At 46.3% G+C, this 16,946-nt stretch overlaps 1 protein-coding gene across 1 annotated transcript in view; it reads left to right on the top strand.

The window, feature by feature from the left end:
* The window catches only part of BTBD7 (BTB domain containing 7), a 126,436-nt gene that overhangs the window by 92,136 nt on the left and 17,354 nt on the right, over positions 1-16,946 (top strand). The window contains exons 8-10 of the mRNA XM_063947576.1: positions 7,126-7,315; positions 7,477-7,655; positions 8,003-8,428. Of these exons, the coding sequence (XP_063803646.1) occupies positions 7,126-7,315; positions 7,477-7,655; positions 8,003-8,428 (795 nt within the window). The remainder of the gene's footprint in view (positions 1-7,125; positions 7,316-7,476; positions 7,656-8,002; positions 8,429-16,946) is intronic.

Raw genomic sequence — 16,946 nt, 5'->3', positions numbered from 1 at the left:
GTGCCTGTGGCTACGGGGGACTTGGAGGATTCCAAGTCTCTTGATGTAGCCAGGGCCTTAAAAGTTTATGTAGCCAGGACGGCTCGACTTAGGTAAACAGAGGCACTGTTTGTTCTGTATGCGGCCAACAAGATTGGCGCCCCTGCTTCTAAGCAGACTATTGCCCGCTGGATCAGTATCACGATTCAGCAGGCTCATTCTACGTCTGGATTGCCGGTACCTAATTCGGTAAAGGCCCATTCCACTAGGAAGGTGGGCTCTTCTTGGGCGGCTGCCCGAGGTGTCTCGGCATTTCAACTTTGCCGAGCGGCTACTTGGTCGGGTTCAAACACTTTTGCTAAATTCTATAAGTTTGATACCTTGGCTGAGGAGGACCTCATGTTTGCTCAATCGGTGCTGCAGAGTTATCCGCACTCTTTCTTCCGGTCTGGAGCTTTGGTATAATCCCCATGGTCCTTACGGAGTCCCCAGCATCCTCTAGGACGTAAGAGAAAATAAGATTTTAAACCTACCGGTAAATCTTTTTCTCTAACGTCCTAGTGGATGCTGGGGACTCCGTCAGGACCATGGGGAATAGCGGGCTCCGCAGGAGACAGGGCACATCTAAAAAGCTTTTTAGGTCACATGGTGTGTACTGGCTCCTCCCCCTATGACCCTCCTCCAAGCCTCAGTTAGGTTTTTGTGCCCGTCCGAGAAGGGTGCAAACTGGATGGCTCTCTTAAGGAGCTGTTTAGTAAAGTTTTTTTTTAGGTTTCTAATCAGTGATTCCTGCTGGCGACAGGATCACTGCAACGAGGGACTTAGGGGAGAGACTTGCAACTCACCTGCGTGCAGGAGGATTGAAGTTTTAGGCTACTGGACACTGAGCTCCAGAGGGAGTCGGAACACAGGTCAGTCTGGGGTTCGTCCCGGAGCCGCGCCGCCGATCCCCCTTACAGACGCTGAAGAAAGACGGCGGAACGGAGGTCCGGAAACAGGCGGCAGAAGACTTCACAGTCTTCAGAGAGGTAGCGCACAGCACTGCAGCTGTGCGCCATTGTTGCTACACGGCTCACTGACACTGTCACGGAGGGTGCAGGGCGCTGCTGGGGGCGCCCTGGGCAGCAATATAAATACCTATTTGGCAAATAAATACATCACATATAGCCATTAAGGCTATATGTATGTATTTAACCCAGGCCAGTTTTCCTAATAACCGGGAGAAAAGCCCGCCGTGAAAGGGGCGGAGCTTATTCTCCTCAGCACTCAGCGCCATTTTCCTGACCAGCTCCGCTGGTGAGGAAGGCTCCCACTCTCCCCTGCACTACAGAAACAGGGTTAAAGAGAAGGGGGGCATAAATTGGCGATATAATTATATATTAAGAGCCCATATATAGAAACAACACCTTCTAGGGTTGTTATATACATTATGGCGCTTTTGGTGTGTGCTGGCAAACTCTCCCTCTGTCTCCCCAAAGGGCTAGTGGGTCCTGTCCTCTATCAGAGCATTCCCTGTATGTGTGTGCTGTAGGTCGGTACGTGTGTGTCGACATGTATGAGGAAAATGTTGGTGAGGAGACGGAGAAAATTGCCTGCAATGGTGATGTCACTCTCTAGGGAGTCGACACCAGAATGGATGGCTTACTTATGGAATTACGTGATAATGTCAACACGCTGCAAGCCGGTTGACGACATGAGACAGCCGGCGGACAAATTAGTATCGGTCCAGGCGTCTCAGACACCGTCAGGGGCTTGTAAAAACGCCCAATTACCTCAGTCGGTCGACAGACACTGACACGGACACTGACCCAAGTGTCGACGGTGAAGAAACAAACGTATTTTTCCTTTAGGGCCACAAGTTACATGTTAAGGGCAATGAAGGAGGTGTTACGTATTTCTGATACCACAAGTACCACAAATAAGGGTATTTTGTAGGGTGGGAATAAACTACTTGTAGTTTTGCCTGAATCAGATAAATTAAATGAAGTGTGTGATGATACGTGGGGTTCCTCCGACAGAAAGTTATGGGCGGTATACCCTTTTTCCCGCCAGTAGTAAGGGCGAGTTGGAAAACACACCTTAGGGTGGACAAGGCGCTCACACGCTTATAAAAAACATGGCGTTACCGTTTCCAGATACGGCCGCCCTCAAGGAGCCAGCTGATAGGAAGCTGGAAAATATCATAACAGTATATACACACATACTGGTGTTATACTACGACCAGCAATCGCCTCAGCCTGGATGTGCAGCGCTGAGGGGGCTTGGTCGGATTTCCTGACTGAAAATTTTGATACCCTTGACAGGGACAGGATTTTATTGTCTATAGAGCATTTTAAGGATGCATTTCTATATATGTGTGATGCGCAGAGGCATATTTGCATTCTGGCATCAAGAGTAAATGTGATGTACATATCTGCCAGACGAAGACACGACAGTGGTCAGGTGAGGCAGATTCCAGACGGCATATGGAAGTATTGCCGTATAAAGGGGCGGTCCATTGGACCTGGTGGCCATGGCAACAGCTGAAAAATCCACCTTTTGTTACCCCGAGTCACATATTGGCAGAAAAGGACACAGTCTTTTCAGTCTCAGTCCTTTCGTCCCCATACGGGCAGGCGGGCGAAGGCCAGTCATATCTGCCCAGGGGGAGAGGAAAGGGAAGAAGACTGCAGCAAGCAGCTCATTCCCAGGAACAGAAGCTCCTCACGGCTTCTGCCAAGTCCGCAGCATAACGCTGGGGCCGTACAAGCGGACTCAGGTGCGGTAGGGGGTCATCTCAAGAGTTTCAGCAACACTCGCAAGGGAACTCCGGGATCCTACATGTAATATCCCAGGTGTACATTGGAAATTCGAGACGTCTCCCCCTCACACAATTCACAGGCTGTATTCCCAGCAGGTGATAATCAAAGTACCCTTCTTACAACAAGGAAGGGGGTAGTATTCCACACTATATTGTGGTACTGAAGCCAACCGGCTCGGTGAGATCTGAAATATTTGAACACTTACATACAAGCGTTCAAATCAAGATGGAGTCACTCGGAGCAGTGATAGCGAACCAGGAAGAAGGGGACGATATGATGTCACTGGATATCAAGGACGTTTACCTACAGGTCCAAATTTGCCCTTCTCACCAAGGGTACTTCAGGTTCCTGGTACAGAACTGTCACTATCAGTTCAGACGCTGCCGTTTGGATTGTCCACGGCGCCCCGGGTCTTTACCAAGGTAATGGCCGGAATGATGATTTTTCTTAAAAGAAACATGGACGCTTTCCTGATAAGGGCAAGGTCCAGAGAACAGTTGGAGGTCGGAGTAGCACTATCTTAAGTAGTTCTACGACAGCACGAGTGGATTCTAAATATTCCAAAATCGCAGCTTTTTCCGACGACACGTCTACTGTTCCTAGGGAAGATTCTGGACACAGTCCAGAAAAACGTGTTTCTCCCAGTGGAGAAAACCAGGGAGTTATCCGAGCTAATCGGGATCCTCCTAAAACCAGGAAAAGTGTCAGTGCATCATTGCACAAGAGTCCTGGTAAAAATGGTGGCTTATTACGAAGCAATTCCATTCGGCAGATTTCCCGCAAGAACTCTTCAGTGGGATCTGCTGGACAAATGGTCCGGATCGCATCCTCAGATGCATCAGCGGATAACCCTATATCCAAGGACAAGGGTGTCTCTCCTGTGGTGATTACAGAGTGCTCATCTTCTAGAGGGCCGCAGATTCGGCATTCAGGATTGGATGCCGGGGACCACGGAGGCCAGCCTGAGAGGCTGGGGAACAGTCACACAGGGAAAAAATTTCCAGGGAAGTGTGATTAAGTCTGGAGAATTCTCTCCGCATAAATAAGCTTAGAGCAAATTTATAATGCTCTAAACTTAGCTAGACCTCTGCTTCAAGGTCAGCCGGTATTGATCCAGTGGGATAACATCACGGCAGTCGCCCACGTAAACAGAAGGGCGGCACAAGAAGCAGGAGGGCAGTGAAAACTGCAAGGATTTTTCGCTAGGCGGAAAATCATGTGATAGCACTGTCAGCAGTGTTCTTTCCGGGAGTGGACGACTGGGAAGCAGACTTCCTCAGCAGGCATGACCTCCACCCGGGAGAGTGGAAACTTCATAGGGAAGTTTTTCAACATGATTGTGGACCGTTGGCAAAGACCAAAGGTGGACATGATGGCGTCCCGCCCGAACAAAAAACGGGACAGGTATTCCGCCAGGTCATGAGACCTTCAGGCGATAGCTGTGGATGTTCTGGTAACACCGTGGGTGTACCAGTCTGTGTATGTGTTCCCTCCTCTGTTTCTCATAACCAGGGTATTGAGAATTATAAGACATAGAGGAGTATGAACTATACTAGTGGCTCCGGATTGGCCAAGAGGGACTTGGTACCCGGAACTTCAAGAAATGCTCACAGAGGACTAAGGGCCTGGGGAGCTAAGAAGGGACTTGATTCAGCAAGTACCATGTCTATTCCAAGACTTACCGCGGCTGCGTTTGACGGCATGGCGGTTGAATGCCGCATCCTGAGGGGAAAAGGCATTCCATAAGAGGTCATACCTACCCTGGTCAAAGCCAGGAAGGAGGTGACCGCACAACGTCATCACCACATGTGGTGAAAATATGTTGCGTGGGTGAGGCCAGGAAGGCTCCACGACGGAAATTCAACTAGGTCGATTTCTACACTTCCTGAAAACAGGAGTGTTTTGGACCTCAAAGTGGGGTTCATTAACATTTAAATTTCGGCCCTGTAGATTTTCTTCCAGAAAGAATTGACTTCAGTTCCTGAAGTCCAGATTGTAAAGGATGTATTGCATATACAGCTTTTTTGTGCCCCTAGGGGCACCGTGAGATCTCAACATAGTGTTGGGATTTCTTAAAATCATATTGGTTTGAACCGCTCAAATCTGTGGATTTGAAATATCTCACATGGAAAGTGACCATGCTGTTGACAAATATCTCACATGGGAAGTGACCATGTTGTTAGCCCTGGCCTCGGCCAGGCGATTGTCAGAATGGGCGGCTTTGTCTTACAAAAGCCCATATTAAAATTTTCCATTTGAACAGGACAGAACTGGGACTCGTCTCCAGTTTCTTCATAAAGGGGTGTCAGCGTTTTCACCTGAAACAACCTCTTGTGGTGCCTGCGGCTACTAGGGACTTGGAGGACTCCAAGTTACTAGACGTGGTCGGGGCCCTAAAATATATATATATATATATATATATATATATATATATATATATATATATATATATATAGTTAGGACGGCTGGAGTCAGAAAGTCTGACTTGCTGTTTATACTGTATACACCCAACAAGCTGGGTGCTCATGCTTCTAAGCAGTCTATTGCACGCTGGATTTGTAGTACAATTCAGCTTGCACATTCTGTGGCAGGCCTGCCACAGACGAAATATGTAGATGCCCATTCCACAAGGAAGGTGGGCTCATCCTGGGCGGCTGCCCGAGGAGTCTCGGCATTACAACTTTGCCGAGCAGCTACGTGGTCAGGGGAGAACACGTTTGTAAAATTTTACAAATTTTGATACTCTGGCTAAGGAGGACCTGGAGTTCTCTCATTCGGTGCTGCAGAGTCATCCGCACTCTCCCGCCCGTTTGGGAGCTTTGGTATAATCCCCATGGTCCTGACGGAGTCCCCAGCATCCACTAGGACGTTAGAGAAAATAAGAATTTACTTACCGATAATTCTATTTCTCGTAGTCCGTAGTGGATGCTGGGCGCCCATCCCAAGTGCGGATTGTCTGCAATGCTTGTACATAGTTATTGTTACAAAAAATCGGGTTATTACTATTGTTGTGAGCCATCTTTTCGGAGGCTACTTCGTTTTGTTATCATACTGTTAACTGGGTTCAGATCACAAGTTGTACGGTGTGATTGGTGTGGCTGGTATGAGTCTTACCCGGGATTCAAGATCCTTCCTTATTGTGTACGCTCGTCCGGGCACAGTACCTAACTGAGGCTTGGAGGAGGGTCATAGGGGGAGGAGCCAGTACACACCATGTGACCTAAAAAGCTTTTTAGATGTGCCCTGTCTCCTGCGGAGCCCGCTATTCCCCATGGTCCTGACGGAGTCCCCAGCATCCACTACGGACTACGAGAAATAGAATTATCGGTAAGTAAATTCTTATTTTCTCCTAGTCCGTAGAGGATGCTGGGCGCCCGTCCCAGTGCGGACTAAATTCTGCAAGATTTGTATGTAGTTATTGCTTACATAAGGGTTATGTTACAGTTTTGATCAGTCTCGGGCCGATGCTGTTTGGTTTCATACTGTTCACTGGTTCGCATGTTCCAAGTTGTACGGTGTGGATGGTGTGGGCTGGTGTGTATCTTGCCCTTAGATTAACAAAAATCCTTTCCTCGTACTGTCAGTCTCCTCTGGGCACAGTTCTCTAACTGAGGTCTGGAGGAGGGGCATAGAGGGAGGAGCCAGTGCACACCTATTCTAAAGTTTCTTTATTGTGCCCATGTCTCCTGCGGAGCCCGTCTATACCCCATGGTCCTTACGGAATCCCCAGCATCCTCTACGGACTAGGAGAAAAAGATTTACTGGTAGGTTTAAAATCTTATTTTTATATATGACTTTTGAAGACTGATACTTTGAATTTGAATGTCTGCACTTAAGAGGATTTCAACAGGATGCGTTTGTGACCGGTGGTCAGGAGACCGCCAGTCACAATACCGACTCCAATATCCCGGCATCTGAAAATCCCGCTGGTCGGCATGCTGACCAACAGGGACTATTTCCACTCATGGATGTCCATGACACCCATAGAGTGGGAATAAAACCTGTGGCAAGGGCAGCAGAGCTTCGTTGCGCTTGCCCCTCGACGGCCATGTAACAGCCGGGATCCCGCCGCTGGTATTGTGGCTGGTGGTCTCCTGACTGCCGGTCACACATACCCAACCTATTCCAACCTCTTAAGTCAGTTTGTTAAAAAGGAAAAGCCACAACTTTCCTCCCTGCTTTGGTCCCCCCCACAGCAGAGTCCTTTCAGAAGAGAGGAGTCGAGATGCTGTGGGAGCGCGAGGGTTAAATCCATAATTTTGATAAAAATAAAATAGTTTTGTGAGAGAACTTTCTGGGTTAATGGGCCTATAAAATGTAGCTAAAAGAATTCTGTTCACTGCAGTCTGTGCTGGATGAGATGATGGTGGAGCAGACGGATCTGGTTCGTTTGAGGATGGTTCGAATGTCCAACGTACCAGACACACTATACATGGTGAACAATGCCGTGCCGCAGTGCTGTCACATGATTAACCACCAGCAAATGAACAGCAGCCAGACGAGCCCTCCTACTGTTGTAGCAAATGAAATACCAGGTAATCCATAATTCTTTGTTTATATTCTTAAATTCATTTCAGTCCTGGAGTACCAGAGTCCATATACAGTAGGTTCCTGTGCATGTGTGTCCGATATTTTATTCAGTGTATGAAATTGAGCTTTGCGATGAATTCTGTTGGCTGTGTTCCCCTGTTTTCAGTTCCTCGGCTTGCCGTTGTGAAGGAGATGGTCAGGCGCCTCCTGGAGCTGCGTCACACCGAGCAGGTTCAGCGGGCATACGCTTTAAATTGTGGAGAAGGTGCTACCGTCAGCTACGAGATTCAGATCCGAGTGTTGAGGGAATTTGGTCTGTCTGATTCTGCTGCAGAGCTATTGCAGGTAATCCACCTGATGTATCAGTTGCACCCAATGTATTTGTGTCTTTTGAGAACCAATGTGGAAAATCACTCTCACTGTTTTTGAATTTTGACGAAGGTGTACGATAACGCCATAACCCGACCTCCTCTGTTTTAATGATGATTTTTAGATATGATTTGCCAAAGACCAAAAAAGGAACTTACTTTAATCTTCTAAGCCCACATATATGCAATAGATAGTTTTAACCTCAGTCTATAACACTGGTCTGTAGAAAATGTGCATTCCATCACCTAATGTGTTTTATTTAATTTGTATATTTAGGAGTTAAATTGCTAAGTAAGTAACCATTATACTGTTCCAATGCGCAGAATCCCCACAAGTTCTTTCCGGACGACAGGTTTGGAGATGAAAGCCCACTTCTGACTCTGCGCCAGTCCGGGAGATGTAGAATTAACAGCACCCCTGCTACGGAAACTCTCTTTACGGACTCTTATGTGGCCTTCCATCCTCCTCTTCCCCCACCCCCACCTCCTTATCACCCACCAGCTACTCCCATCCACAACCAATTCAAAGTGGGCTGGAAGCACAGGGTTCCCAGCCAGCACCCATCACGCTCATTCTCCTACCCCTGCAACCATTCAGTGTTCCACTCCAGGACTATTCCTAAAGCTACGCCACCTGCCTATCTACCTGGTGTCAAAACAGCACCCCCTGATTGCACTAACAATACTGGCTTTGGGAGGCAGACTGTGGCAGCAGCTGCAGCAGCGGCCTTGGCAGCGGAACAGCAAGCGGTAAGTTTGTGTTATCCAAAGTGTGCACTGCAAGTCTTCTGAACAGTACAGTTACATTAACTTTGCCAGCACATCAAAGGTATCACAGTAACATAGTTGCTGAGTTCGAAAAAAGACAATTTGTCCGAGTTCAACCTGTTAGTGATCTCCTACACCAGTGATGGCTAACCTTGACACTCCAGCTGTTGTTGAACTACACATCCCAGTATGCCCTGCATCAGTTTTAGCAAGGCCAAATAGCAAAATTGTAGCAGGGCATGCTGGGATATGTAGTTAAACAACAGCTGGAGTGTCAAGGTTAGCCATCACTGTCCTACACTGTAATATTTTTTTAGCCTAATTTTAACTGTGGTGAATATTTAGCTGTTATGTCACTTCCTCCTGTGTTTTTTTTTTTTTTTTTTTTATTATTATAGTGCATGATTTACCCACCATAACCCTTTATATCCTTATCCATTAGGAATTTATCTAGCCCAGTCTTAAAAGTAGTGAATGAGCCCGCCATTACTACTCTCTCAGGCAGGGAATTCCTAATACGTATTGTCCTTACTGTGAAGAAACCTTTCCGTCTGTGTGCGAATTCTCATCTCTTCTAACCTAAGTGGGTGACCACGTGTCCTTTGTGACGATCTGTGTATTGACCAGTTAAATATTTGTAAATGTTAATCATGTCCCCTCTTAATCTCCTCTTTTCCAGTGTGAACATGCCTTGCCTAACAAGCCTTTCCTCGTATTCTAGCGTTCCCATCCCCTTAATAAATTTGGTCGCCCATCTCTGAACCTTTTTTAGTTCCAGGATATTTTGTTTGTAGTATTGCGCATAGTTGTGCACAGTATTCAAGATGTGGCCTTACTTAGGGATTTATATAATGGGTGTATAACACTCTCATCCCTTGCATCAATTCCCCGATTTATGCATGCTAATACCTTGTTTGCTGCATACCGTCTTTAGGTACTACTAAGTTTGGTATCCATGTGAACACCTAAATCTTTTTCCAGTATAGAATCCCCTAGTTTTTCCCCATTTATTATGTAGGTAAGGTTTCTGTTCTTGCTACCAAGGTGCATTACCTTACATTTGTCTATATTGAACCTCATTCTCCGTTTTAATTGGTCACAGACTATTTCTGCAGCGGGGTACACTGGTTTCCACAGGGAAAACACCTTGGTGTACAGATGGATCTTGATTCAGGCACCAACACGCTAAAGCTTTAGACTGTCCCAGGATGCATTGGGGCCTTCTCTATAACCACGCCTCCAGGCACTGTGAGCTCAGTTTCGAGTTGGTGCCTGCAAAAGCAGGTCACTTAACAGGGGAGCTGCACTGGGCAGCCCTATAAAAGCTTTTAGAAGACTCCCGCTGGCTCTGTTCCCGGGTACTTGCGGCGGAGTTGTTCCGGCTCTAGGCACACGGTCGCAGACACTCTCCTGGTTCGCGTGGCTGCTACAGAAGGGAGGAGGTAAGAGAGTCCCCCAGGCGTGACCCGCCATTAAATTGCATTCCGGTCGCAGTCTAACGAGACGGACTGCGACGCTGGTGTGGACACTGTAACAGAGCAGGGACCCCACTATATCCACCAGGGCATAGGAGTACAGGTTGGATATATTAATATCCACTTCATTAAGACTCCATAGTACCAGGTGGTGAGGACCAGCATAGGGGAGAAGGCGCTTGACCTGTAGCCCCTCCCCCAGCTCCAGGCACCATCTACTGCTGGTGTTCCCGCCCTGGAGCTGCCTCACACTCTCTCTCTCTCACTCCCTGACTGAGACGCTGGGCGCCATCTTCTAGAATTAGCTGTGCCTGGTCTCTGAGACTGCAGGGCAAGGACTCCTCTGTAAATCCAAAAATACAAGAAAGCACTGGCTTTTGTCTGGTGCGCAAAGAATAGGTGCAGCCTAAATCAAATTTCCACCATGGAGGCGTCTCCCACACCACCAAAGAATATACAATGCAAAACAGGAGATTGGTGAAAACAATAAATGGCGCTCCTCTAAATGGGTGTTACATTAATATCACAAATTCATATGAAAAGAGTATATCTCAACAATATACATTCCTGTAAGCCACTTGTATCCTCAGCATGTAATAAAATCCACCGCACTCTGCCAGGTATTCTCCCTTTTTGTTAGTTCTCTCTCAGAATCAACATGGAATAGAGGAAATGCGAACAGAATAGTGCAACAACGTTTTTTTAATGTAATTCAAGCACGACGACATAAAACATAAAATCCAATCCAAATAAAATTGCGACACATAGGTAGCAGAAGAGAAGCCCAATGGGCAAATGAGGTGTGCAATTACCGGACACTCTGAGAACCAAGGCTCTCAGAATAGCTTGGATGTATATAAGTACCAGGTGACCTCCCGGGTTTTCAGCCTCCTGGATCCGATAAGCGCCTCCACCAGATGCCAATTAGGTGATCTCCCTGCACCTCACCAATGCGTTTCAGGTCCTAAACTGGACCCCTTTTCAAGGTAGTGTGTCTCCTCCACCTAAATCCCACTATTTATTATACAGTCCTCCAATAGAAAATATCCCGTCCTTAGTATTTGCACCTGTGTGCAAATGGCCGCCTCCATGTTGTTGTCTCCGGTTGCTATAGTAACCTCTCCGGCTTCCGTATCACGTGTCCTGAGTTCGGGAGTACATATGCGTCTTACCGCGATGTTTGTGTGGACTCCTTTTAAGCTGTTATCTACGGTTGCTATAGCAACCGCTCCGGCTCCCGTGTCATATGACGTGAATTCGGGAGTACACATGCGTCTCCTCGCGATACTTGCATGGACCCCTGTCATCTCACCGCTTCCGCCCCCACTTGTTCCAGCCGGGCGCGTCATTTCCGCCCTCTCCGTCCGTATTATGTTGCTAGGCACCCGTGTTCTTCATAAATATAAATACTTTAATTGGAGCAGCCATTTTTCAGTCCAGGTTTATTCAAAATAAAAAACGTCCTTATTTAGAAAAATGGTGCCACTGTCAAAAGAAAAAAATCATTCTTTAGCTCTTTTAAAATTAATGAAAAAACATATGTCTCAAGACTCAGTTAATCAATTGATAATAAATCCCCCAAAAAAACAATTAATTATTCCCCACATTACAATGATAGTTCTTTAAAAATACTCTTTCATTGAGTTTAAAAACAATGCATATCAGAGAGTTTTCATATTAACCCCATACACACTCAAGATTCGTTCTAAGGCATTAAAGGAACCACTTTAACTCAAAATCTGAATTTAACCCTGTGGGTATCAGCGTATTATATTTATATATAAGTTCCATTTCTGCCTTAGCTAAACTTTTAGAGGTATCCTTTTGTCTACGGCCACATTCCACTCGTTTCATTCCAACAAACCTAATGATATGTTTAGGATCACAGTTGTGGACTTTTTTGAAATGGCTGGACAGAGCATGGGTGTCCAGTCCCCTTCTGATATTCCTAAGGTGTTCTCCTACCCGTATTTTCAATTGCCTTGATGTGCGTCCGATATAAAATAAATGACATGAACATTCAATGGCATACACTACATTCTTAACGTTGCAGGTAATGAAATCCCTTATTTCATGGACTTCGCTATTAATATTTTAAATTCTCAAATTTTTTCCCACTGTCCGTGGTGATTTCCCTGCAGCCAATACAAGAGCCGCACCTATGAAATCCCTTGGTGCTCCTTATTCCACTTTTTTTCACAGGTGGAAGATCACTGCGTACCAATGAATTTTTTTTAAATTAGGCGCCCTCCTGTATATAAAGATAGGGTGTTCAGGTAATACTTCTTTCAAAATTAGGTCTTTTTTAAGAACTCCCCAATGCTTTTTGAAGGATTTTTCTAAAATTTTATGTTGTTCACTATATCCTGTAATGAAAGCGTATTCAAATTTATTAGTTGTTTCTGTACTTTTATTATTGCTAAGAAGAATTTTCCTATCCAATTGTGTAACTTCATTCTTCACTGCCTTCAAAGAAACTTCCTCATATCCACAATTCAAGAACCTAGTCTGTAAATCCGCCTGTACATCAGCGCCGTGATTTTACAGACACTTAAGTATTCTACATGTCAATATTAGACAGCGTTAGTTAAGAACAAGTATACCTGTGCCAGAATATATTGTACGAGTATTCTGATATATACATCTGGTCTCGGACCGTGCATTGCTTTTTATTACACACACACACACACACACACACACACACACACACACACACACACACACACACACACACACTAGTCCAGTGCAGTTTTATTGTCTTGCTAAAATAATTATCTGCATTGTCACTGTGACTGTGTGTGCCTGTATCTGCTGTGTGGATTTCACTTTCAGTGTATCACAGCTATATCTATCACTGTGTTCTGTATCCTAAGGGACTAGGTGAATCAGGGTCTCATATATAGTGCTGCACAATATTTACCGTCAAGTGTATTCTATTGTGTACTTAGTCACATAAAACTGGATTTATTCGCCGGTGTTGTGTACTGTGTACGCAGTCACGTAGTACCGGATTAAGACGCTGGTGTTGTGTACTGTGTACGCTGTCACATACTAGGGGATTTATTCGCAGGTAGTGTAGTCTGGCTGTATCGTACTCATACGCTCTGCGGTTACATTCACTAATGTCTAACACAAAGGGCAGGAAATCCACGGACGCTCCTGTATCATGCAGCGCATACACCAGGGATTTGCCTGAGGGGGAAGCTTTGTATGATGCTCTGTGTAATATGTGCCATACATCTCCCAGTCAGTCCGCAGCTCCTGTAAACAATCAGGAGCCACCTTGGGCGGCGTTCTCATCTATGCTCAATACGCTTGTGATATGCCTTATGCCCCCTATGGGACCTCCTGTGCCATTGCAGCCACATATTGTCCCTATGGTAAATCCGCCTTGGGCGGTTAATTTGTCTACCCAGTTGCAGCAATTGAATCAATCTGTGGTTAGACGTAATCCTACCCCACGTCCCTCTGGTGTCAAGGGGTCATCTAAGCGGACCACTTCCTCCTCACAATCCACTAATCTCTCGGATGATTCTTCTGATGAGGATGGGGAGTATACTGACCCATCAGACACTAATACAGCTGCTTCTGACGAGTAATCTACAACTCAGGTTGATGTCCCTGACCTAGTGGTTACTATTAAGCAAATTCTACAAATAGACACAGTAGTGGAATCCACATCATCATCTAAGAAACCTGATAAGTTTAAACGTCAGAAGGTAACTAAAATATTATTACCGCATTCTGGCCATTTAGTAGACATACGTCAAGAACCCTGGTCTTCGCCAGGAAAGAAATTCTCCCTATCTAAAAAGATGATAGCTCGTTATGCTCTATCTTCTGAGTTGTGTAACAAGTGGGAAAATTCACCACCGGTAGATTCTCATGTCACCCGTCTTGTGGTGTCATCTACTCTGCCTGTCACTACTGTCTCCTCACTGAAGGAACCGACAGATAAGTGTGTGGAGGGATGCCTGAAGTCTATTTACTCCCTTACAGGTGCTGTACATAGACCCACTATAGCAGCCTCCTGGGCTGCAAAAGGAATTGAAGCATGGGTTCAGGCATTAGAGGAGGAGCTGCCTCAGGATATATCGGACATTGCCAGACAGTACCTGTCTCAAATTACCACTGCCGCCTATTATATTCAAGAGGTGTCCTCTGAGGCAGGTGTGCTAGCGGCCAAGGCATCGTCTACGTCCATCCTGGCTCACCGTATTCTGTGGTTGAGGTCGTGGAAGGTGGACCTGGACTCCAAAAAGACCTTGGAGGTACTCCCTTTTAAGGGAGACATCCTATTTGGAGAAGATTAGCCTCAAGGGAAAGCAAAAGGTCAGGCATTCCCGAGACAATTTTGTGCTCCCAAAACCACCAAGCACAAGGCAAAATAATCCTGGGCAGCCTGTCAGCCTGCTGCATGATGGGCCGGGCCTCTCTCTAGGGGACCCCAGGGTGGGAGGCCGACTTCTGCAATTCACTCAGGTCTGGTTAAAGACCACCTCAGACGCATGGGTGCGAGAAGTTGTCTCTCACGGGTACGTCAAGAGACGTCCCCCTCGCCAGTTCTGCACAACGGTTATGCCTTCGGATCCGTTGAAGGCACAAGCTCTACGTTTGGTTGTGCGTTCCCTCCTTGATACAGGAGTGGTAGTGCTGGTACCTACAATATGTTCCAAAGGGGCAGCGGATACTACTCAACTATGTTTCTAGTCCTGAACCCCAATGGGTCTTTCCAGCCTATACTCAACCTCAAATCACTGAACAAGTTTGTGAGAGGGTCCAAGTTCCTTATGGAAACACTGCGCACAATTGTTGTGGCCATGGAACCCGGAGATTACATGGTATCCCTGGATATACAAGATGCTTACCTGCATATACCTATTGCCATATCGCATCAGCAATATCTGCGGTTTGCTATTGGCATCCTTCACTATCAATTCCAGGCTCTGCCGTTGGGACTGGCCACAGCCCCTTGGATCTTCACCAAGGTTATGGCCGTGATGACGGCCCATCTCCCTCTCCAAGGAGTCAGGATCCTGCTGTATCTGGACGACTTGCTGATTCTGGCAAACTCCCACGATGTCCTCATCAGTCATCTACACCTGACGATAGACTTCCTACAAGCCCACGTGTGGCTCATCAACTGGAAAAAGTCCTCGCTGGTCCCTGCTTGGAGCATGGTGCACCTGGGGCATTACTGGACACACACAATCACAATCAACGGCTGTTTCTGTCTCCAGGGAAGGTCCTGAAACTTCAGGACAGGATCAGATACCTCCTATCTCGCCCAAGAGTGTTGATACATTTGGCGATGCAAGTACTAGGCCTCATGGTGTTGGCGTTCAACATGGTAGAGTACGCTCAATTTCATTCCCGCCCCATGCAGAGGTTAATCCTTTCCAAGTGGGACGGCCTACCTCATCGGATTAAGTCTCACATGATCTCCTTGACTCTGGAGGGTCGTCTGTCGCTGACCTGGTGGCTCCCTGTTCCCTAGTCTGTTATTATAATAGGGATGTTATGGCTGCAATTGATATTATTGCCCCTGTGCATATAAGACCTCGTAAACCACAACGTCGAGCTCCCTGGTTTCGACAACAGTGTTAGTGAGCTCAAGAAAAGGGGGCGTAGACTGGAAAGACGATGGAGGAAGACTAACCTAGTGGATGACAAAATAAAACTAATAAAGCATAATGAAGAAAATCGACAATCACCCGTAAGAAATCACAGTTTCTGTCAAATGAGATCACGGCAGCAAACAATAGGCCAGCTCAACTTTTCCGCACAGTGGAGATGCTTTGGAAGCCAGCATGCCTGCAGACTGATGAAATCCTCTCCCAGGCAAGATGCAACGAGTTTGCAAACTTCTTTGCAGATAAAATATCCACCATTCGGGCTGGAATCTCCACAGTGCCATCAAAGGAGTGTCAAACTACAAAACCTGCCAATATAAGCCACCTGCCTTCATGGACCCAGTGGATGTAAAGGACATTGCGGAAATTGCTCGTATTTTGCGTCCCACCACCTGTGATCTGGACCCTGCCTCAACCAAGCTTCTAATAGGTTGTATGGATATAATTGGTCCTGTCTTTGCAAAAATTGTTCAATGCTCTTTGCAGACAGGCATATTTCCTGGACCCCTAAAGGAAGCAATTGTTAGACCTCTTCTTAAAAAATCTAATTTAGATCCCGACTGCATGACCAACTATAGACCGTTACCAAACCTTCCTTTTCTAGGAAAGGTTATTGAGAAAGTGCTTGCAAATCAACTGGAAACCCGCCTGACAACCCATGATATCTATGATCCATTCCAATCAGGATTCAGGAGAAGACATAGCACTGAAACAGCCCTGGTGTGTGTGTTAAATGATCTTCTGACGGCAAGAGACAGAGGCGACTATTCAATATTAATCCTTCTGGATCTCTCTGCAGCATTTGATACCGTGGACCATGGGCTTCTGATTGAGCGTCTGATACATTTTTTGTGGACTGGATGGCACAGTCCTAAATTGGTTCAAATCATTTCTCACAGGCAGGTCACAGAGTATCGTCTGGATTATACTCATCACCACCAGTGCCATTGCCATATGGTGTCCCACAAGGTTCTATACTATTCCCCATGCTTTTTGCAGTATACATGCTCCCGCTGGGTGAAATAATCAGGCTCCATGGGCTAGTCTACCACTGCTATGCAGATGATACACAACTGTACTTGTCCTTTGCTCCGGGCACTGATAACCCAATAACAACCCTAAATGGCTGTCTAGCTGAACTCCAGGAGTGGATGAGTGCTAGTTGGCTGCGACTGAACCCGGATAAAACAGAGGTCCTTATGATAGGACCGCAACATCAAAGAACAAGACTGCAGCATAGCCAACCAACTGCACTTACACTCGGGGATTCGGAATTACAAACCACTGATCGTGTGTGGAATCTTGCCGTTGTCCTGGATGGTGGCTTGACACTTAAACATCAGATATCAGCCACAATCAAATCCTCATTCTTTCACCTGAGGAACATAGCCA

Source organism: Pseudophryne corroboree, chromosome 12 (assembly GCF_028390025.1).
Source record: "Pseudophryne corroboree isolate aPseCor3 chromosome 12, aPseCor3.hap2, whole genome shotgun sequence".
In the NCBI taxonomy this organism is placed as follows: domain Eukaryota; kingdom Metazoa; phylum Chordata; class Amphibia; order Anura; family Myobatrachidae; genus Pseudophryne; species Pseudophryne corroboree.
Note: the sequence above shows the minus strand (reverse complement) of the source record. Positions and strands in the feature narration are given on the sequence as shown.